Source organism: Mobula birostris, chromosome 13 (assembly GCF_030028105.1).
Source record: "Mobula birostris isolate sMobBir1 chromosome 13, sMobBir1.hap1, whole genome shotgun sequence".
In the NCBI taxonomy this organism is placed as follows: Eukaryota; Metazoa; Chordata; class Chondrichthyes; order Myliobatiformes; family Myliobatidae; genus Mobula; species Mobula birostris.
The window spans coordinates 18,943,959-18,968,284 of record NC_092382.1 but is presented as its reverse complement, the minus strand read 5'-3'; the positions used below and the strand labels follow the sequence as shown (position 1 = coordinate 18,968,284).

The window sequence follows — 24,326 nt, the reverse complement described above, 5'->3', positions numbered from 1 at the left end:
CTGATCCGACATTCCCGGCCCAGACTATCCAGCTGTCCGGCTCGGTCCCGGCCCTTTCCCACTGCAACCGCCCCTCGATTTACACAAACCCGAGATCAGACCCTTCCTCATCGCGGCCCAGCCAGGAGAACCGCCGGCAACAGCTGGGGTCGGCTCTGTGCTGTGATTCGCAGGAGGTCCCCGCGGCGCCACCAGTGGCCGGAGGTCGGAGGGACAACGTAGAGGATTTGGCTGTCCGGTTCTTTCACTGTGACACCCCCGAACTCTGCATTAACTCCATCCAGCCAAATCTGGACCAACTTTAACGACCAACAAATATAATTCCTCTCAGCGATCAGCTAACGGAATGATTCACTCACTTTAGAGGAAGGGGTACCTACACTGTCGGGGTGTTTAAATTGCCGGGAGACAAGGACTGCAGGGACGAGGGGTCTTCTGTTAACTGATACGAACCTGTCTTTACCCTGCTGGCAATTCCGGTTTATATCAGTAAAACTGTTGTTTCTGAAAATACTAAACAACAAGACACTGCACTGACTGAACCACCCCAGACCTGATCACCCTGGAAAGTCCTCCTCAGAAACGTTGGGGTTTTGTGACCCGACTCGAGACAAGCACCACACCGCCCACTCTACGGACAACATGGCAGAGTAGGGTATCTTGCAGGGGACTTTAAATCACACAACGTTGGATTCATTGATGAAAACCGTCAAGTTTCCTTTGTTCACCCCCGATATCATAAAAAACGTCCATTAAACAGTTTTTGAATACAAACTCTCACCCACATGTGATGTCATTCTGTTGCCCCCACATAAAACCATAAAATATACTGTAGGAGCAAAATTAGGCCATTTGGTCCATCGCTCCTGCTCTGACGTTAAATCATAGCTGTTCCAATTTTCCTCTGTCCCAGTCTCCTTCCTTCCTCCCCGTAAATCGTCATCAATCAGGAATCTAGCAACCTCTGCCTTTGATATCCATAAATACCTGGCCTTCACAGCTGCCCGTGGCAAAGGATTCCACAGATTCACCACTCTCTGGCTAAAGAATTCTCCCTCATCTCCTTTGTAAAAGGACACCCCTCTACCCCCTTTAATCTGAGGCTGCGTCCTCTGATCGTGGACTCTCCCAATACTGGAAACATCCTCTCCACATCCACTCGATCAAGGCCATTCACCATTCGATAGGATTCAATGAAATCATCCTTCATTCCTCTGAATACAGGTCCAGAGCCATCAAATGCTCTTCATATGACAGGCCATTCAATCCTGCACTCTTTTCCTTAAACCTGCTTTGAACTCTCTCCAGTGTCAGCACATCCTTTCTGAGATGAGGGGCCCAAAACTGCTGAGAATAATCCAAGAGCTTTATAAAGTCTCAACATTACTTCCTCACTTTTATATTTTAGTCTCCTTGAACTGAATGTGAAAATCGTACTTGCTTTCCTCACCACAGACTCGACCCACAAATTATCCCTTAGTGAATCCTGCACAAGGACTCCCAACTCCATTTGCACTCAGATTTCTTTGTACATTCTCTCCATTTAGAAAATAGTCAACCCTTTCATTTCTTCTAGCAAAGTGTATAATCATGCAACTCCCAACACGGTATTCTATCATTCCTTTCCTTGCCCATTTTCCTCATCTTTCTGTACCCTCACTACTTCCCCAAAACAACCTGTCCTTCCACCTATCTTAACATCACCTGAAAACTTTGCAACAAAGCCAACAATTCCATCATCCAAATCATTGGCATGTAACATGAAAAAAATTGTTCACAACATAGACCCCTGTGGAACTCCACGAGAAACTGGTAGCCAGCCAGAAAAGGCTGTCTGTATTCCCACTCGTTTCCTCCTGCCAATCAGCCACTACATTTTCCTGTAATAACTCAGAGCTCGTTAAGGAGCCTCGTGTGTGGCACCTTGTCAAAGGCCTGAAAATCCAAGTACGTGACATCAACCAATTCTCCTTTGTCTACCCTGCTTATTATTTCTTCAAAGCATTCCAACAAATTTATCAGGAAAGATTTTCCCTTGAGGAAACAATGCTGACTCCGGCCTATTTTATGTTGTGCCTCCAAGTCCCCCGAACTCACATCCTGAACAATCGAATCCAACATCTTCCTAACCGCTGGCCTATAGTTTCCTTTCTTCTGTCTTTTTCTCTTCTTGAGGAGTGGAGTAACATTTGCAATATTCCAGTCTTCCAGAACCATTCCTGAATTTAGTGATTCTTGAAGGATCATTACTAATGCCTCCACAATCTCTCCAGCCACCTCTTTCAGAACTCTGGGTGTAAACTATCTCATCCACGTGGCTTATCTGCCTTCAGATCTTCAGTTTCCAAAGAACCTTCTGTCTTGTTGTGGTCCCTTCTGTGCAGGTCCCACCTTCCCTGGAAGAGAGCCATGGAACCAAAAATCTTATCCCCTCCCCTTCTCTCCCCCCTCCACATGCCTGATGTCATGCATGGGTTTGCTACACCAGTGTCTGACGTCACATCCACTTCCTTACGTCTGCGGGTTTGTTTCTCGCGGTTGTGCAGTTTAATCTTTCTTCCGTTCAGACAAGGGAGTGAGATCCAGATCCGTCAGGTCCTCTCATTGTGGGTGGGCATTTTTTATACATTGACTCCATTCCACTGTTACAAATTGCCGAAGTGCAGCCAGTGTTTCGAGGTACATAGCCCTATTATTGCAAGGAGGAAGCCTTTTCTGTTTTTCTGGGCTTCTCAAACATTTGTACACTTCAGTGAAATCTCCCTCCAGAAGTTCCAGATGAGAAGCTCAGTCTGTCTAATATCTCCACACAATTAAAGTGGGGAATCGTTTATTATTGTCATGTACCGAGGGTCAATGAAAATCTTGTCTTGCATACCATCCTCTCAGTTCCACACATTACAACAGTAGATTATGATAAAATATTAATAGAGTGTAACAAAGTATTGTGGTTACAGAGAAAATCCACTGCAGGTAGACATGGTGCAAGGTCACATCGAGTTACATTATGAAGTCAAGAGTCTATCTTATAATGCTGAGGAATATTCAGTTTGCTTATAACAGCAGAATGGAAAATATCCCTAGGTCTGGGGGTATGTTTTCTGTTTTGTCGTTTTCATTTATCTTCGACCCGAGGGGTGGTTGAGAATGAAGAATGTCTGGTCTGGGGTTCTGGGAATGTTTAATTAGATTATTAGATTATGAAGACACACAGTCCTCTTTTATTGTCATTTAGTAATGCATGCATTAAGAAATAATACAATATTTCCTCCGGTGTGATATCACAAAACACAGGACAGACCAAGACTGAAAAAACTAACAAAACCACATAATTATAACATATTGTTACAACAGTGCAACAATACCATATCTTGATGAAGAATAGTCCGTGGCTCAGTAAAAAGTTCAAAGTCTCTCGAGTGAGTGAGTGAGTCCGTGGAGGGGAGGCTTGTTTCCGTGATAGGCTCAGCTCTGTCCACAGTTCTCTGCTGTTTCCTGAAGTCAACAGAAGAGAGGAGCCGTACAAAGGTGTGAAGTATCCGGATGGGATACTTCTTATGGTGTGAACTTAAATTCGCTGGACCAATAACCACACCACAAACAGTTCTTTACTTTATCCTTTTCACCAGTTTATTTGTTTGAACTCAGCCGGTGAGAAGCTCGGAGCCAAGCGTCAGAGAGACAGAATTCCTCTCCCTCTGGCGGCTCGTGACGAACCTTTGTCTAACATGCAGAAATGTTACAATTTATAGAAATCGCGAAACAAAGGGGGCTTTAGTTCAACTGGTATTCCCACCAAGTCTGTTGGAGCAAAACTTAATTTCTTAGATAAGAGAGTCCACTAAATCAGGGTTTTAATTACAAATGAATGTTCTGTCCAATCCTTATCAGTTATTCTCTTTTGTTAGACATAGGAGGGAACTTAGTTCAATTTGTGTCTCATGAGAACTCAACTCCACATAACGTTTCCAAGAGACATCTGTGAGTCGTTAATCTAAACAAGCTGCAAGCAGATTCCTCAGTAAAGGACAAAACAGAAATGTGCACACTATCCAGAACAGAGCACACATAATTTCACACTTAAATTTTAACCCCTTATTTACAAGAGTCCAAGAATCATTTCTTATGTCACCCAATCCCCTTAAAACTTCATCACCAGAGTATGGAAGCAGATGGATCTTCCCCTCTGACTGGAAGCCTGTGACTAGTTGTTTGTCATCTATATCAGTAATCTGGATGATATGGTGGTTAACTGGATCAGCAATTTTGAAGGTGACACCAAGATTAGTGGTGTAGTGGACAGCGAGGAAGACTATCATGTCTTGCAGTGCGATCTGAACCCGCTGGAAAAGTGGGTTGAGAAATGGAAAATGGAATTTAATGCAGACAAGTGTGAAGTGTTGCACTTTGGTGGGACCTACCGGGGTTGGTCTTACACAGTGACTGGTCGGGCACCGAGAAGCATTGTAGAAGAAATGAATCTGAGAATACAGGTCTATATTTCACCGAAAGTGGTGACTCAGTTCGATACGGATGGAAAGAAAGATTTTGGCACATTGGCCTTCATAAACCAAATTACTGAGTACAGGAGATGGATGTTATGTTGACTTTGTACAAGACATTGGTGAGGCCTAATTTTGAGTGTTGTCTACAGTTTTGGTCACTAACCCACAGGAAGATGTAAAAGAGGTTGAAAGAATTCAGAGAAAATTCGCAAGGATGTTGCCAGGTCTGGAGGACTTGGGTTATAAGGAGAGATTGAACAGGTCAGGACGTTATTCCTTGGAATGTAGAAGATTGAGGGGAGATTTGATGGAGGTGTACCAGAATTATGAGGGTTATAGATGGGGTAAATGCAAGCTGACTTACTCCACTGAGATGGGGTGGGATTACAACCAGAGGCCATGGGTTAAGGGTGACGTTGAAACATTAAGGGGAACATGAGGGGAAACTTTTTTCACACAGACGGTCGTCCAGGTGTGGAATGAGCAGACAGCCCAACTGGTGCATGCGAGCTCATTTTCAACATTGAAGAGGTTTGTGTCGGTACCTGGATGGTAGGGGTACAGGGGTAGACAGTTTAAATAGTTCAACACAAACTAGATGGGCCAAAGGGCCTGTTTCTGTGTTGTACTTTTCTATGACTGTGTGATAAGAACATGAAATAATACTAATATTCATCTAATTCATTTTAACAGCTGTGCAGACCAACCATTCATCTGGGCAGAAAATGTTTTCATGGCTTTAAAACTGTGGCACTTTAAATTGACAGTAGATGAAAGAAAATCCCAGCTGTACGTCAACAAAGGGGGAAACCCATTCATCTGCTCAGACAGTGGGAATGGATTCAGTCGGTCATTTCAACTGAAAGTACATCAGCAAGTTCACACTGGGACAAGGCCATTCACCTGTTCTGTGTGTGAGAAGGGATTCAGTCGGTCTTCCCACCTGTGGACACACCAGTCAGTTCACATCGAGCAGAGGCTGGTCATCTGCTGAATTTTTGGGGAAGGTTTCACTCGGTTATCTGACCGAATGGCTCACCAGCGAGTTCACACCAGGGATCGGCTGTTCACCTGCTCAGACTGTGGGAAGGGATTCACTAAATCATGTAAACTGAAGGTACATCAGCGAGTTCACACTGGGGAGCGGCCGTTCACCTGCTCAGACTGTGGGAAGGGATTTACTGTCTCATCTGCACTGAAGGTACATCAGTGATTTCACACTGGGGAGAGGCTGTTCACCTGAGAAAATGTTGATACTTTATAAGACACCACTTAGGCTCCATTTAGAATATTGGGGACCTAGATCTCAGAAAAGGTGTGTTGTCATTGGAGAGAGTCCGGAGGATATTCAAGAAGATGATTCTGTGAAAGAAGCGGTTGAGATATGAGGAGCGTTTGCCAGCCTTGGGCCCGTACTGCTGCACTGACCTATGTTGAATAGATGGGGGTGGTGGGGGAGTTAAATCTCACTGAAACCCACCAAATGTGGATAGATCTAGATAGGGTGGATGAGGAGAGGACTTTTCATATGGTGGGGGTAGTCATAACAGAGGTCACAGCCTCAAAACTGAGGAGTGACCTTTTAGAGGATTTTATTTCATCACAGAGCAGTGAATCTGTGGAATTCTCTGACACAGACCGTGGTGGGGGCCAAGTCTGTGGCCACATTCAAGGCAGAAGCTAATAGTTTGCTGATCAGTCAGGGCATTACAGGATATGCCGAGGAAGCAGGTGCATGGGGTTGAGTGAGAACCGGGATCAGCCATGATAGAACGGCAGAGCAGACTCGATGGGGCTGAATGGCCTAATTCTGCTCCTATGTCTTATTGTCTTATACTGCCAGTGTCTTACACAGTGAAGATTGACACAAAACACTTATAATAACATATGGCCAATATTCCTTTGCTCTGTTACTAACTCGCCAGCATCATCTTCCAGCGTTATATCAACTCTTGCCTCTCTTTTACTCTTTATAAATCTGAACAACTTTTGATGCTTGATATTATTGGCTCACTTACCTTAATTTTTCATCTTGTATCTCCTGTGTGTTTTTTTTTTAGTTGTCTCCTGTTGGTTATGTAAAAGCTTTACAATCCTCTAACTTCCCATTAATTTCTTGTTATATTATATGACCCCGCTTTTGGTTTTATCAAAAACAGGAGAAAATCTGTGGATGCTGGAAATCCAACCAACACATACACAAAATGCTGGAGGAACCTAGGAGGCCAGGCAGCATATATGGGAAATAGTAAACAGTCAACGTTTCAGGCTGAGACCCTTCATCAGGACTGGGGGAAAAAGAATGATGAGATGTCAGAGGAAGAAGAGTGGGGGTGAAAAGCGTGGAGGAAGTGGCAGGTGATAGGTGAAACCGGGAGAGGGAGAGTAGTGAAGGAAAAAACTTCTTAGGATATAATTTCCTTATTGATTCTCGAAAGATCATTGCTAATGCCTCCACATCTCTTCAGCCACCTCTTTCAGATCCCTGGGGTGTACACCATCTGGTCCAGGTGACCTATTTACCTCCAGACCATCTCTGTTTCCCAAGAACCTTCTCCCGAGTAATGTAACTTTACACATTCTGACCACTGATATCTGGGAATTCCATATTCTTGTCAGGGTCTTTGACGGATAAGAGTGAGTTTATTCAGTTATTCAACTTATTCGGTTGATCTGCCATCACCTTGCATCCCACCCCATTACTCCCTCTCCAGCATCATTTTTCAGTGGCCCGATATCCACTTCCGCCTCTCTTTTACATGTTTATATGTACCTGAACAAACATTTGGTATCCTCTTTAATATTACTGGCTAGCTCACCTATGTATTCCATCTTTTCCTTCTTAATTACTTCAGTTGCATTCTGGTTTTTAAAAGCTTCTGAATCCTCTAGCTTCCTAGTAGTTTTTGCTCCATGTCCTCTCTTTGTTTTTTTATGTTGTCTTTCATTTCTCTTGTCAGTCACGGTTTTGTCACCTTACATTTAGAATACTACTTCCTCTTTGTAATGAGATTGATAAGTTTGTGGCCAAAAGTAGAATGAGTCAATTTTAGAGAACCTAGCACATTTATTTTTTCAACATCGTCCCCTCCTGCATTTACACAGTTAGTCCAGTGGTCGTGGAGCAAACGGATCTTGGACCTCCAGAAAGTGTCCACAGCAGGGGTGATTGATAAGTTTGTGGCCTAAGGTAGAAGGAGATGAGTTATACAGCTCTCCTTACAGGCACATGCAGGTCAACTCTTTGAGTGATTATGCAGAAAGTTTGAAGTTAATAACTCATCTCCTTCTACCTTAGGCCATGAACTTCTGAATCACCCCTGATGAGAACTACACACAAAGTGCTGGAGGAGCACGGCATGTGAGGCAGCATCTATGGATGGGAATCAACATTTCGGGACAAGACGCTTCATCGGGACTCTTGGTACCCACGTATCTGGAATATCAACAAGCAAAGACAATAGAAAGTAGTGCAAAGTGAGGAAAACCTTTGACAAAATTTAGTTGAAGGCTTAAACAAGAACCTGCCAAACAGAGCTCAATAGTTAACAAATACAACAAAGGTAATAAACACTTCCATCAATCCCGACATTGACTTTTTTTTATAAAAATATCTTGGTCCCATTTCAATCAATAAAATTTACAAAGATAAATAAGAACTTTAGAAAAGACTACTTACACTCAAACCCACTTAGATTAACACTACCATGGACAGAAGGAGGAAGAGAAATAACACACTTGGAAAAAAAAAGGAAACCACACAACAGTCAGATAACACTTCTAAGTATATATTCTCATCAAAACTGAACTGGATTCAGCACTCCATGTGTGCATCTGCAACCGTGGTAAGAAATACAGACCAGAAAACTTAAATGAGAGCCCAACTCAGAAAAATGAATCATCACTAGGGAAGAAAACATTAACCAGTGGAATGAGTACGACCCTCCATGGGAGAAATCCCAACGATCTGAACAGATGAGATGTTGACAAGGAAGCATCGAGCACCTGACTGAGAGTTGGAGACCTCTTCCCAGACACAGGGGGGCTTCCTTGCAGAAATACAGGACAAGGTGGTTAACAAAAGGAAAGAAAAAAAAAATCAAAAATACATGAGATACAAACAAAGCAGTAAGTGCAGAAAATGCCTAGAGAAACCAGACACAATCCTGTAGCAGTTTAACTCAAACTGATTACTTACAAAAGTACAATCAAGTGGTATATATCATTCACCAAAATCTTGCTTTAAAATACAAACTCATGAATGCCCTCTATCAAGGCACCATAAATTCAAGCCTGATCCAGTTTTACAGTCAAAATATTACAAATTATGTGACAATCAATACAAGCAGGAACAACTCCCTCAATAAATAAAACCATTCCCAACCAACAGATGTTCCTCAATCAGTGGAGCACATCACCACGGGTATTGTTTGTGTCATCAGTCAGAAAACCGAAAGACTTTCGCTGCCAGTCAACTTCCAAATGTTGCTACTCTGTCATCCGTTGACACACCCCGCTGCTGATTCCCTTCTCCTCATCATATGTTCTTGCCCCTACCATCGTCCAGAGCCCCAAACTATGCCCTGTGCAGACCTGCCTCTGGTTTCTGACCCTGCTCCATCTGCAGAGAATTCAAGGGAAACCTCTTCAATTAGAGCAGGAGAGAGTAATATAGTGACAGCAGGCCTGAATAGGGATCTTGACGGGATGAAAGCCTGGGCAGACAACTGGAATGTCACCTTTGAGCCTACTGAGTGCAAGGCAATGGTGATGTCTAGGAAGAGGAATCCATCTAACCCCGACCTGTATTTTGGGAACTGCAAAATCCTTTGTGTTAATATTGACAGCAAGTTGGTATGGGATAAACTCCTTTCCACTATTTCATACATGGCTGGACAAAGGCTTGGAGCTCTGTGGAAAATAGCATCCAAATTAGACAAAGGGGGCAGAGCCACGGTTTACAAAGCCCAGGTACGAAGTATCATGGGTGAATGCCTCACAGAGTGTCCTCAGCCAGCTTGATTCCATCAAAGAAAGGCTCTCAGGATTATAGGTGTAGATGAAAATGCACAATGCAGAATATACAAAATGCACACCAGCCACAGCCCTGCAGACCTTCGCACCGTGCTGCCTTCATCTCATGAGAGACGGCGTACCAGACGATCAAGATTGTCTATGCCTGCTCAGGCTGTTTCTATGCCTGATGCGAGAACCCACACACCGGATAGAAGCTTCCTTCACAGTGCTATCAGAATTTGGAACAGCCTTCCAGATGCTGTGGTTGGAAACATCTGCGACGATGGGGTGCAAGCCTTCAAGAGTCGAGTGCACAAACACCTACCAGCTCTGGGAGGGAAGTCACATGCTTCTTAAGCTATCATGAAGGGGACCAGGACGGCAATGCTTGGTTGTTGGCAAGTAGGGTTAATACCTGACTTTCAAGAGCACTTGTGAGTTATCTTCCGTCTGGACTTAGTCCTTAAACTGCTGGGGAACAGTGCGGAAAGAGCAGGTGCTGTTTCCTCCCGGTAGGGATTAGTTTTTAGTTCCAAATGCTCCTGCCACATTCTGTCACCCTGCAACCTTATCCTTCAATCTCTTTAAATTATGGAGGGCAGCCTGTGTATAAATGTCTCTCTCCAGCAGATTTCATCATGACTCCAGTATTTCTACTATGTTTTAATGTTTCTTACCTGTACATATGATTTTTTTTGTATTCTATCGCTGAGCAGCAGTGAACCTTCTAATTGGCCTATCAGAGTTCTCTTTGGGAACTAGTTGACTTGATCAGCATTTCTGATCTGGCTCTTGTTCACGATTGCACTTAATAAAAAAAACAAAAAAATCCCTCAGAGTGGTGACTGTTTGGAACCCATCCCACAAGGGGGGAGAGAGAGTTGAACAACAGGGGAGGATTTAAAACGGCTGTCGTGGAACTGAATCACTGGCAGTGTCCAGCCGGCCTGAGTTGACTCTCTGCAGTACACTAATTGTGTTATAAATTCACTAAGTACCCAAGACAGAGTTTAAAACAGAACTGATTTATTTGTCTAAGATCCAGAATATTAAATTCCAGTCCCATTAAAGGTGATTGTGCAGCAGAAGAAACTCCTCCCATGCCCAGTGACCAGGGTGCAGACTGGGTGTGGTGAGCAGCAGCAATAATTGCAGAGTTCAGCACCGACAGTCACTCTCGAAACTGCATTCAGCAACGGTGATGGACAAATATCCAGCATGCAGCTTATTGAAACATTCTCCCCAGTGTGAACCCGGTAGGGTGTCACAAGTGTAACATGCTGTAAGGTTTCACTGCTCATGGAATGGCCTCTCTGCAATGTTTCACTGCTGAGGTAATGGTTTCTCTGTAGCAGCAATGATTAGGTTACGAATAGACATAATAGGGTTTTGGAGCGCGGGGTTATCCAATGGCAGAAATGTTGTTCTTTCTTGTGAGTCTGGAAGGGAGATTTTCGCTGTATTTTGCCGGTGAGAGATGAGAAGACGCAAATGGAGAGAGTGGGCCCTTTTTCTTTTTTTTGTTTTCTTTACTAACCCTATAGTCAAAATAAGAATTATAATTCTCAATTATTTAATCACATATTGTGTACTGCTTGTTATTTTGGGGTACTGATTTGTAACAGAGGACACATCGTGCAGCATCCACCCAAACGAGATTTCTTAAGTTTGGCCGGGCTGGGGGGCTACCACCCCCTATATTAAGCTGCTAGCCGAAGCGAAAGTTTCATAAAGTTAGATAAGTGAGTGAATCGCTTCCCACATTCACAGCAGGTGAACGGCCTCTCCCCGGTGTGAACTCAGTGATGCACATTTGGTTGATGTAGCTGACAGAATCTCTTTCCAAAGTCTGAGCAGGTGAATGGCCTCTCCCTAGTGTGAATTGACCGGTGTGTCAGTGGGCAAGATGACCGAGTGAATCCCTTCCCACAATCTGAGAAGGTGATCGGCCTCTACCTGATGTGAACTTGCTGGTGTCTCTGCAGATGAGGTGACTGAGTGAATCCCTTCCCACACACTGAGCAGGTGAATGGCCTCTCCCCAGTGTGAACTGACTGGTGTCTCTGTAGTTGAGATGACCGAGTGAATTCCTTCCCACAGACTGAGCAGGTGAACGGCCTCTCCCCAGTGTGAACTGACTGGTGTCTCAGTAGGTGAGATGACAAAGTGAATCCCTTCCCACAGTCTGAACAGGTGAACGGCCTCTCCCCAGTGTGAACTCGCTGATGTACCTTCAGTTGGGATGAGCAAGTGAATCCCTTCCCACAGTCTGAGCAGGTGAATGGTCTCACCCTAGTGTGAACTTGCTGGTGTATCTGTAGAAGAGATGACCAAGTGAATCCCTTCCCACAGACTGAGCAAGTGAATGGTTTCTCCCCAGTGTGAACTCGCTGGTGTATCTGTAGATCAGATGAACGAGTGAATCGCTTCCCACACACTGCGCAGGTGAACGGCCGCTTCCCAGTGTGAACTGACCGGTGTTCTTGTAGGTTAGCTAACTGTGTGAATCCCTTCCCACACTCTGAACAGGCGAATGGCCTCTCCCCAGTGTGAACTCGCTGATGTACCTTCAGTTGGGATGAGCGAGTGAATCCCTTCCTGCAGTCTGAGCAGGTGAATGGCCTCTCCCCAGTGTGAACTCGATAATGTACCTTCAGTTGGGATGAGCAAGTGAATCCCTTCCCACAGTCTGAGCAGGTGAACGGCCTCTCCCCAGTGTGAAGTCGCTGATGTACTTTCAGTTGGGATGACTGAGTGAATCCCTTCCTGCAGTCTGAGCAGGTGAATGGCCTCTCCCCAGTGTGAACTCTCTGATGTACCTTCAGTTTAGATGAGCAAGTGAATCCCTTCCCACAGTCCGAGCAGATGAATGGCTTCTCCCCTGTGTGAACTCGCTGATCTGTCATTACATTAGATGACCGTGTGAATCCTTCCCCACAAATTCAGCAGATGACCAGCCTCTGCCCAGTGTGAATTGCCTTGTCCCAGTGTGAACTTGCTGATGTACCTTCAGTTGAGATGACCGACTGAATCCATTCCCACTGTCTGAGCAGATCAATCGGTTCCCCCCTGTGTAAAATGATGGGCATGCCCGTCAGTCAGGTAATTGAGTGAATCTCTCCCCACAGTCTGAGCAGGAAGGATGATCGAGTGAATCCCTTGCTCCACTTCTTAAATACATGGACAGAGACAGCAAAACTGGTGTGTTGTGTTCAAGATTCCCATCGACAAATTCCTTGTCATTTTTAACCTGTAAAAAGATATACAAAATCTATCAATGGGTGTCGGACAACATTTCAGATGAGATTACTTGAGTTGTCAAGGTGTGATCTGGCATCACACTGTTACAGTGAAGTTCAACCCAAGTTGGAGAGAGAAATCATCTTCTAACTGGGCACAATGCTGGTAACAGGAATGACCATCAGACTCTCTGATGCTCTTCCTCTCTCTATAAGAATGGGGCATTTCTGCCATCTCCAATCTGTGACCTGGCTCAGTTTGACTCTCTCCATTGGTATTATTCCCTGTTCCCACTGAGCTGCATGGGTTCCTGACCCCACAGTAACTGAAACACTCTCATGCAAATAGCCGGCAGTGCATTCCACGCACCCACCACTCTCTGTGTAAAAAACTTACCCCTGACATCCCCTCAGTATCTATTTCCAAGCACCTTAAAACTATGTCCTCTTGTGTTAGCCATTTCAGCCCTGGAAAAGAATCCTCTGGCTATCCACATGATCAATGCCCCTCATCATTTCATACAGCTAAAAAAGGCTCTAAACATAAACAAGAAAATTATACATTATTTTGAGGATTTGTTAGAAGTATACAAAATTATGAGGGTATACATAGAGTAAATGCAAGCAGCTTTTTCCACTGAGGTTGAGTGAGATGACAACCAGAGGTCATGGGTAAGTGGGGAAGGTGAAAATTCAACGGGGACATGTGGAAAAGTTCTTTACTGAAATGGTCATCAGAGTGTGTAATGAGATGCCAGCAGAAGTGGTGAATATGACCTCAGTTTCACCATGTAAAAGAAGTTTGGATGGGAGCCTGGATGGTAGGGGTATGGAGGGCGATGGTCCCAGTGCAGGAGGTTGCATTAGACAGCTTAAATGTTTTTTCAGCGTTGACCAGATGGGCCAAATACCCTGTTTGTATACTGAACTTCTCCGTGTTTCTATGACAGAGAAGCTGGCCAAACTTGTTTGGAAGGGAAAAGGTAGGAGTGACAATGGAGCAGCAATGGCTGGAGTTTCTGGGAGCAATTCGGGAGCTGAGTGATCGATACATCCCAAAGAAGTGAAAGCATTGAAAACGCAGGAGGACACAACCATGGCTGATATGAGAAGCCAAAGCCAACATAAAAGACAAAGAGAGGGCAAACAAAAGAGCAAAAACTATTGGGAAGCTTTTAGAAACCAACAGAAGATGACTGAAAACAAAGTCAGATGAGCTGAGGGTGTGGAATTATGATATTGTAGTCATTAATGAGTCTTGGTAGCATCCAAAAGTCTGAGGCATTTAGAAGAACAAATTATCCGGGGCGTCAATATCTGTTGAAGACCAAGGTTCCCTGCACCAGTTACCTTTCAACTTTTATTTTGGCAGGCACATACAAACTCTACACATTCAAAATTCCACTTCTGAAGGCCTTCCACTTACCAAGTACTCCTTTGCCAGAAAACAGCCTGTCCAGATCCTTTCTGACACCATCAAAATTGACCTTTCTCCAATTTAGAATCTCAACCCATGGTCCAGACCTCTCTTTTTCTATCAACAACACACATCAAAGTTGCTGGTGAACACAGCAGGCCAGGCAGCATCTGTAGGAAGAGGTGCAGTCGACATTTCAGGCCGAGACCCTTCGTCAGGATTAACTGAAGGAAGAGTGAGTAAGGGATTTGAAAGTTGGAGGGGGAGGGGGAGATCCAAAATGATAGGAGAAGACAGGAGGGGGAGGGATAGAGCCAAGAGCTGGACAGGTGATAGGCAAAAGGGGATATGAGACGATCATGGGACAGGAGGTCCGGGAAGAAAGACAAGGGGGGGGGGAAGATCCAGAGGATAGGCAAGAGGGACAGAGGGAGAAAAAGGAGAGTGAGAGAAAGAATGTGTGCATAAAAATGAGTAACAGATGGGGTACGAGGGGGAGGTGGGGCCTTAGCGGAAGTTAGAGAAGTCGATGTTCATGCCTTTTTCTATATGCTCTCTTTTTCTATACTTACTTTGAATTTCATGGTATTATGATCACTAATTTCTGTCACCAGCCCTGGATCATTTCCTAACAGCGTATTGCACACTTCTACATCAGGAATTTTATGTACTGATTAAGGGCACATTTGACAAACTCTACCTCATCTACTTCTTTTACAGTATGGGAGTCCCAGTCAATATATGGAAAGTTAAAATCACTTACTGAATCAACCTTTGTTTCTTGGAATAGTCTGTGATCTCTCCACAAATTTGTTCCTCTAAATCCCTCAGACTGTTGGGTGCAACCAAATCCCAGTAATGGTTACAATATCATAATTCCCTGTCCTGAGCTCATTTGGCTTTCCTACGATGCTTCTTGCATTGTGATATACACAGCTCAGCACATTCACACCATGCTCAACCATTTGATTGCTGACTCTGTCTGAGGTCTGAACAATATCTGACTGGTGTCAAGAAAACAAACTCTCCCTCATTGTCACAAAAACAAAGGAGCTGATTGTGGATGACAGGAGGAATGGAGACAGGCTAACCCCTATTGACATCAATGGATCTGGGGTTGAGAGGGTGAACAGCTTTAAGTTCCTCGGCATAAACATCACCGAGGATCTCACATGGTCTGTACATACCGGTTGTGTTGTGAAAAGAGCACAGCAGCACCTCTTTCAACTCACACAGTTGAAGAAGTTTGGGATGGGGCCCCAAATCCTAAGAACTTTCTACAGGGACACAATTGAGAGCATCCTGACTGGCTGCATCACTGCCTGGTATGGGAACTGTACTTCCCTTAATCACAGGAACCTGCAGAGAGTGGTGCAGACAGCCCAGCACATCTGTAGATGTGAACTTCCCACTATTCAGGACATTAACAGAGACAGAGGTGTAAAAAGGGCCCAAAGGATATTGGGGACCAAATTCACCACAAACACAAACTGTTCCTGCTGTTACCATCCAGGAAACGGTACCACAGCAAAAGGACCAACAGGCTCCAGGACATCATCTCCCAGCAGGCCATCAGACTGATTAATTCAGGCTGATACAACTAAATTTCTATGTTCTATTGACTGTCCTATGTACAAACTATTTATTATAAATGACTATAAATTAAACATTGCACATTGTTGCGCGATAGCAACAAGAGCACTCTGCGATGGCTATTTAACCTCATTCTCCTTCCTGACTCTCACCCAGTTTCCTGTGTCCTGCACCCTGGGTGTAACTCACCTCTCTTCATGTCATATCTATCACCTCCTCCAACTCCTGGATGATCCAGAATTCATCTGTTTCAAGTTCCAACTCCTTAAAGTGCAGGGTTACAAGCTGCAGCTGGATGCACATCTTGTGGGTGAAGGCATCAGTGACAGTGGAGGTCTCCCCACCTTCCCACCAATGTCTCCTCTTATTAGTAATATCCAATGTGCACATAAATCTCATACCGTGCATTTTGTTTTACCCGGTAACAACATATGCACACCGAATTTTATTTAGAGAGGTATTAATTTTAACAGTTAGCAAATCACTGTCAATAAGAACTTTGATCCCCTCTGGGTTTGATCCAGTTCATCTGCACTCTCACACAGAATATGTAGCAGGCCTGTAAAGGTTAATGGAGGATTTTCTTACCAGAGCTTTTGCACATTATTTATATATGGTTTACTTGCTAAATTACACTTTAAAAAGTCAGATTTCCAACTATCACTCCCCACTTGTAAATTCTCCAGCAACTTTTGCATCGTCACAATACACACAGGTAACACCAGTTTCTGTATTGTACATAAATATTTCCCCCTAACCCTCCCCCAGGTGACTGACGGTGGTGAACTCAGTGATGGCAATGCCAATGAATATGAAGGGAAGGGCAGTAGTCTGTCTCATTGGAGTCTGGCACATTTGTGATGTGAAAGCTACTTGTTACCCAGGGCAAAGGTGTTTGATATCATTATGTACCTGGAGAGAGTGGGACAAAACATGTTCTCACGGGTAGAAAAGTCTAGAACAAGAGGAGGTAGAACAAGCAACAGACACAAAATGCTGGAGGAACTCAGCAGGCCAGGCAGCATCTATGGAAAAGAGTACTAATGCTGAGTTCCTCCAGCAATTTGTGTGTGTTGCTCGGATTTCCAGCATCTGCAGATTTTCTCTTGTTTATGACTGGAGGCAGAACAAAGGTGATTTTCTCAACAGCTGATGTAAAAGATTTTGTTGCCTTTCTTCGAGTTCCCAATCCTTGCATTTAGACAGCTGGAGCTCAGCTCAACTTTCCGTCACGGCGGGACAACCGTCAAAGTAAATGTCCGCTTTCTGATTTATTTCCATTTCCCTCCGAGGGAAGTTGGGGTGTTTGTGAAGCATCTCCTGCGGCCAGAGTCTGATGTGTCGCTGAGAGGTAGGAGGAGACCGCTCAGCCCGTAGGTTTGATGCCGGTTCCCCGGGGAGGGAGAGGGGGATTTTATTGAAAGGATGAAGACGGTGAGAGAGGGGTTGGACAGGATATTTGTCCTGGTGGGGACAGGAGGGGCTCATCTGTGGAAATGTCTGAGCCCACGGTGGTGGCGAGCAGAGGAATTTACCACATTGGGGGGCAAACACCGGCAGACTGTTGACCCGCAAGTGGGGTCAATGGTCCGGGCGAAGTGACAATTATTTGTGTTTTGTTGAGATTGTACCGGGAATATGGTGTAAAATCCCGCTCCCCACACTAACACGGGTCATACAGACCAAAGAACAAACTGCCGGAGGAACTCAGTGGGTCGGGCAGCATCTGTGGAGGGAAATGGACCGTCAACATTTTGGGCCGAGACTCCCTCTGGACTGAGAGTGGACAGGAAATAGTCAGAGAAAAGAGGTGAGGGGTGGGGATGGGGCAAGAGCTGGGGAGTGAGAGGTGGATCCAGGTGAGGGGGGAGGTGGAAAGGTGGAAATAGTGACGGGGTGGGAGATGAGTGTTTGGGGCAACACGGGGCTGCAGAAGATGAAAATTAATTCCACAGAGGATTAACAAAGAGGTTAGAGAGTATTTGTTATGGAGAGTGCAATGAAGATTCACCAGACTGATCCCCGGAGTGGTGGGGTCATCATATGAAGAAAGATCAAATGCAATAACCCTTTCATTTAGAGAATCGAGGACTGAGAGGTGAACACATTGAAATGCACAACATCATTACCGGTTGAACCAGGGATCCCAGTCTCTGAAAAAGGGGGTGGACTGTCTGGACTGAGATGAGGGGAAATGTCCCCACTCCGAGGGTGGTGAATGTCTGTAAATCCCCACCACAGAGGGTGGTGAAGACTCAGTGATCGTCTTCACATAAAACAGAGGCTGGTAGATGTGTGGAGACCGGAGGGATCGAGGAAATGAGGATCGGGCAGAAACATGTGGCTGAGATGGGAGAGCTGCCACCATTCTGTTGATGGTTAGAGGGGCTGAATGGCCACCTCCTGCTGTTTCTCACTTGGTGTTTCAGTGTTCCTGTCCAGTGAGGCAGGAGGAATGTGAATAGAAATTAGAAACATAGAAAAACTACAGCAGAACATAGGCCCTTCAGCCACAATGCTGTACCGAATATATCCTTACCTCAGAAATTACCTAGGGTTACCCATAGCCCCCTATTTTTCTAACTTCCATGTCCAGGAGACTCTTCAAAGTCCCTATCATATCCGTCTCCACCACCATCACTGGCAGCCCATTCCACACACTCACCATTCTCTGTGCAAAAAAAAACTTACCCCTGACATCTCCTCTGCACCTACTCCTCAGCACCTTAAACCTGTGTCCTCTTGTGGCAAATATTTCAGCCCTGGGAAAAAGCCTCTGACTATCCACAAAATCAATGCCTCTCATCATCTTATACACCTCTATCAGGTCACCGCTCATCCTCTGTCGCCCCAAGGAGAAAAGGCCATGTTCACTCAACCTATTCTCATAAGGCATGCTCCCCAATCCAGGCAACATCCTTGTAAATCTCTTCTGCACTCTTTCTATGGTTTCCACGTCCTTCCTGTAGTGATGCGAACAGAACTGAGCACAGTACTGCAAGTGGGGTTGACCAGGGTCCTATTTAGCTGTAACGCTACCTCTCAGCTCCTAAACTCAATCCCAGGGTTGATTAAGGCCAATGCACCGTACCGCCTTCTTAACCACAGAGTCAACCTGCGTAGCAGCTTTGAGTGACTTATGGACTCGGACCACAAGATCCCTCTGATCCTCCACACTGCCAAGAGTCTTACCATTAATACTATATTCTGCCATCATATTTGACCTACCAAAATGAACCACCTCATACTTATGTGGGTTGAATTTCATCTTCTACTTCTCAGCCCAATTTTGCATCCTACCAATGTCCGCTGTACCTCTGACAGCCCTCCACACTATCTGCAATACCTCAAACCTTTGTGTCATCATCAAATTTACTAACCCATCCCTCCACTTCCTCATCCAGGTCATTTATAAAAACCACAAAGAGTAGGGGTCCCAGAACAGATCCCTGAGGCACACCACTGGTCACCGACCTCCATGCAGAATATGACCTGTCTACAACCACTCTTTGCCTTCTGTGGGCAAGCCAGCTCTTGATCCACAAAGCAATGTCCTCTTGGATCCCAGGCCTCCTTACTTTCTCAATAAGCCTTGCATGGTGTACCTTATCAAATCCAATGTTTTTCTGATGTTCGCCTTAAACTAGACTGGTGTTTAATATTGTGGATCTGTAAAAGATAAATCAGTTCTGTTTCAAATCTCATGTCACAGATACTTACTGTCTCTGCCGCAATCACATTGAACGCTAGAGAGGCCACTCAGTCCGTCTGGTTCCTGCCCATGTTTCTGTTCCATATCAGTATTGTAAAATCTAGCCCTGTTGTTCACTTCACCTCTCACTCTCCCCATGATGACAGGTTGCAACTCGTCACTACTCCACAGGAGAAGAGATTTCCCTTGAACTTCATAGAATCAGAAATCGAGAGCAGATTACAGGCCCCTCAGCTCACAATGTTGTGCCAATCATGTAACCTACTCCAGAAACTGCCTGGAATTTCCCGACCGCATTGCCCTCTATTTTCCTAAGCTCCATGTACCTGTCTATTGGTAATCATTTTCCAATGTCTATAGATTCAGGATCAGTTCCTGTGGATTGGAGGGTAGCTAATGTTATCCCACTTTTGAAGAAAGGAGGGAGAGAGAAAACAGGCAATTATAGACCAGTTAGTCTGACATCAGTGGTGGGGAAGATGCTGGAATCAATTGTAAAAGATGTAATAGTGGCACATTTGGATAGCAGTGGCAGGATAGGTCCCAGTCAGCATGGATTTACGATGGGAAAATGATGCTTGACTAATCTTCTGGAATTTTTTGAGAACGTAACTATGAAAATGGACATGGGAAAGCCAGTGGATGTAGTGTACCTGGACTTTCAGAAAGCCTTTGATAAGGTCCCACATAGGAGGTTAGTGTGCAAAATTAGAGCAAATGGTATTCGGGGTAGGGTACTGACATGGATAGAAAATTGGTTGGCAGACAGGAAACAAAGAGTAGGGATTAATGTGTCCTTTTCAGGCAGTGACCAGTGGGGTACCGCAAGGCTCGGTGCTGGGACCGCAGCTATTTACAATATACATTAATGATTTAGATGAAGGGATTAAAAGTAACATTAGCAAATTTGCAGATGACACAAAGCTGGGTGGCAGTGTGAAATGTGAGCAGGACGTTATGAGAATGCAGGGTGACTTGGACAGGTTGGGTGAGTGGGCAGATGCATGGCAGGTGCAGTTTAATGTGAATAAATGTGAGGTTATTCACTTTGGTGGCAAGAACAGGAAGGCAGATTACTATCTAAATGGTGTTAAGTTAGGAAAAGGGGAAGTACAATGAGATTGAGGTGTTCTTGTTCATCAGTCACTGAAAGTAAGCATGCAGGTACAGCAGGCAATGAAGAAAGCTAATGGCATGCTGGCCTTCATAACAAGGGGAATTGAGTATAAGAGCAAAGAGGTCCTTCTGCAATTGTACAGGGCCCTGGTGAGACCACACCTGGAATATTGTGTACAGTTTTGGTCTCCAAATTTGAGGAAGGACATTCTAGCTATTGAGGGAGTGTAGCATAGTTTCACAAGGTTAATTCCTGGGATGGTGGGACTGTCATATGTTGAAAGATTGGAGCGACTGGGGTTATATACGCTGGAATTTAGAAGGATGAGAGGGGATCTGATTGAAACGTATAAGGTTATTAAGGGATTGGACACGCTAGAGGCAGGAAACATGTTCCCGATGTCCGGGCAGTCCAGAACCAGAGGCCACAGTTTAAGAATAAGGGGTAGACAATTTAGAACAGAGTTGAGGAAAAACTTTTTCACCCAGAGGGTTGTCGTTCTGTGGATTGCTCTGCCTCAGAAGGCAGTGGAGACCAATTCTCTGGATTCTTTCAAAAAAGAGTTAGATAGAGCTCTTAAATATAGCAGAGTGAAGGGATATGGGGAGAAGGCAGGAACTGGATACTGATTGTGGATGATCAGCCATGATCACAGTGAATGGTGGTTCTGACTCTAAGGGCCGAATGGCCTACTCCTGCACCTATTGTCGATTGTCTAAGAGTATCTTAAAAGACCCTACTGTATCCACGTCTACCAATGTCTCTGGCTGTGCATTCCACACTGTGGGAAGGGATTCACTTGCTCATCTCATCTACTGAGACACCAGTCAGTTCACACTAGGGAGTGACCATTCACTTGTTCAGTCTGTGGGAAGGGATTCAATTGGTCATTTCACCTGCTGACACACAGGGAAATGGCCGTTCACCTGCTCTGTCCGTGGGAAGGGATTCATTACGTCATCTCAACTGAAGGAACATCAGCGAGTCCACACTGGGTCGAGGTTGATCACCTGCTCGGACTGTGGGAAGAAATTCTCTCAGCCAAATCAACCAATTGGGCATCACTGAGTTCACACCGGGGAGAGGCCGTTCACCTACTGTGAATGTGGTGAAGGATTTGTGGTGGACATGGACTGTGCCTTTAAATGAGAGAGAGAGAGAAACTGTCTACAGTACTGCTGCCTGCTTCTTGGTTGCCATGGTGAGAGAGAGGCGGAGTTATGTGATGGACAGTTAAATGTTCACAGTTGCTTGGTTGCCATGGTGAGAGAGAGGCGGAGTTATGTGATGGACAGTTCGATGTTCACAGTTGCTTCTTGGTTGCCATGGTGAGAGAGAGGCGGGGTTATGTGATGGACAGTTAAATGTTCACAGTTGCTTGGTTGCCATGGTGAGAGAGAGGCAGAGTTATGTGATGGACAGTTCGATGTTCACAGTTGCTTCTTGGTTGCCATGGTGAGAGAGAGGCGGAGTTATGTGATGGACAGTTCAATGTTCACAGTTGCTTCTTGGTTGCCATGGTGAGAGAGAGGCGGAGTTATGTGATGGACAGTTCAATGTTCACAGTTGCTTCTTGGTTGCCATGGTGAGAGAGAGGTGGAGTTATGTGATGGACAGTTCGATGTTCACAGTTGCTTCTTGGTTGCCATGGTGAGAGAGAGGCGGAGTTATGTGATGGACAGTTCGATGTTCACAGTTGCTTCTTGGTTACCATGGTGAGAGAGAGGCGGAGTTATGTGATGGACAGTTCAATGTTCACAGTTGCTTCTTGGTTGCCATGGTGAGAGAGAGGCGGGGTTATGTGATGGACAGTTCGATGTTCACAGTTGCTTCTTGGTTACCATGGTGAGAGAGAGGCGGAGTTATGTGATGGACAGTTCAATGTTCACAGTTGCTTCTTGGTTGCCATGGTGAGAGAGAGGCGGAGTTATGTGATGGACAGTTCGATGTTCACAGTTGCTTCGTAGCGAGTTTATTTAAGCAAGGTCAGATGACTCTCCCAGAGACACACAGTGGGACACCGGTTACGGCGACCGGTCAGTGAAAGGAGGCCAGTGACAGAGGAGTCACTGGGTGGAACTTCCGAGTGCCCACAAGCGTGGGTTGAGGATCGATCAGGGTAATTGATCAGTGGCTGTCACGGTGTGTGGAAGGGCTGACCCTGTGGAGGCTACCGGTGTGTCTACCCTTGCCTGGGTGGTAGCTCACCCTCGAAGACTGTCCCCTTAGTGATAAGCTGCGTTTGGCTAACTCGAGAGTGGATTTGGAGCCTGACGACGGAAGATCAACGGTACCTGTTTACTCGTTCTTCTCCTAGTGTGGTTTTCACCTTGGATCACAAATACCTTCCTCACACACACCAATTCCGTGGATTGAACTGAACTTCCTTGCATTACCATCGTAAGACTTTAACTCTTGCCACCCGAGCTTTAACGAGTTTGGGAATTGTATTTACACACAAATATATGCATAACATGGCTAACTTTTGATTTACCTGGTTTAAGTTACTATATTGAGTAGTTACTAATAAATAGTGATTTTTAATAACAAAACCAGACTCCAAGTGTGCTCTATTGCTGCTGGTTCATTTAGACCATTGTGTGTACGTAAATAGATTCATTCAGTTATCTATCCTTATCACAGACTACCAGGTTCACACTGTTGAGAGGGTGTTCACCTGCTGTAAATGTGGGAAGCGATTCACTCAATAATCTTACATTATGTAACTCTCCCTTGGCTAGCAGCTTAATATAGGGGGTGATAGCCCCCAAGCCCGGCCAAACTTAAGAAATCTCGTTTGGGTGGATGCTGCGCGATATGTCCCCTGTTACAAATCAGTACCCTGAAATAACAAACAGTACACAACATGCGATTATACAATTGAGCTTCATAACTTTTACTCTGACTATGGGGTTAGTGAAGTAAACAAATAAAAGAAAAAGGGTCCACTCTCTCCATTCACATCTTCTCATCTCTCCCCAGCAAAAGACCACAAAAATGTCTCTTCCAGACTCACAAGGAAGAACATTTCTGTCATTGGATACCCCATACTCCAAAACCCTGTTATCTCTATTCGTAACCTAAACTTCTGCAGAGAAACCATTACCTCAGCAGTGAAACAGTGTAGAGAGGCCATTACATTAGCAGTGAAACCTTACAGCATGGTACACTTATGACAGACTACCGGATTCACACCGGGGAGAAAGTTTCAATAAGCTGCATGCTGGATATTTGTCCATCACCGTTGCTGAATGCAATTTTGAGAGTGACTGTCGGTGCTGAACTCTGCAATTATTGCTGCTGCTCACCACACCCAGTTCTGCACCCTGGTCACTGGGCATGGGAGGAGTTTCTTCTGCTGCATATTCACTTTTAATGGGAGTGGAGTTTAATATTCTGGATCTGAGACAAATAAATCAGTTTATTTTAAACTGTCTCTGGTACTTAGTGAATTTATAACATATATAGTGTACAGTAAAGAGTCAACTCAGGCCGGCTGGACCATGCCAGTGATTCAGTTCCACGACAGTCCTTTATAAATCCTTCCCTGTTGTTCATCTCTCGCTCTCCCTGTGGTGATGGGTTCCAAACAGTCACCACTCTGTGAGTGAAGAGGTTTCCCTTGAATTCTCTGCAGACTGAAGAAGTCCAGCTGACTGCAGTTCTGTCTGAGATGCTCTTCGCCCCTCCAATCTCTGGGCTGAGGAAGAATGACATTGGTAGTTAA

General features: G+C 44.9%; 1 protein-coding gene across 1 annotated transcript in view; it reads right to left on the bottom strand.

Moving 5' to 3' along the window:
• Positions 1 to 10,459: 10,459 nt before the first annotated feature.
• Positions 10,460 to 24,326, bottom strand: part of LOC140208492 (uncharacterized) — a 29,227-nt gene continuing 15,360 nt past the window's right edge. The window contains exon 3 of the mRNA XM_072277183.1: positions 10,460 to 12,394. Coding sequence (XP_072133284.1) covers positions 11,474 to 12,394 — 921 coding nt within the window. The 3' untranslated portion in view covers positions 10,460 to 11,473. The remainder of the gene's footprint in view (positions 12,395 to 24,326) is intronic.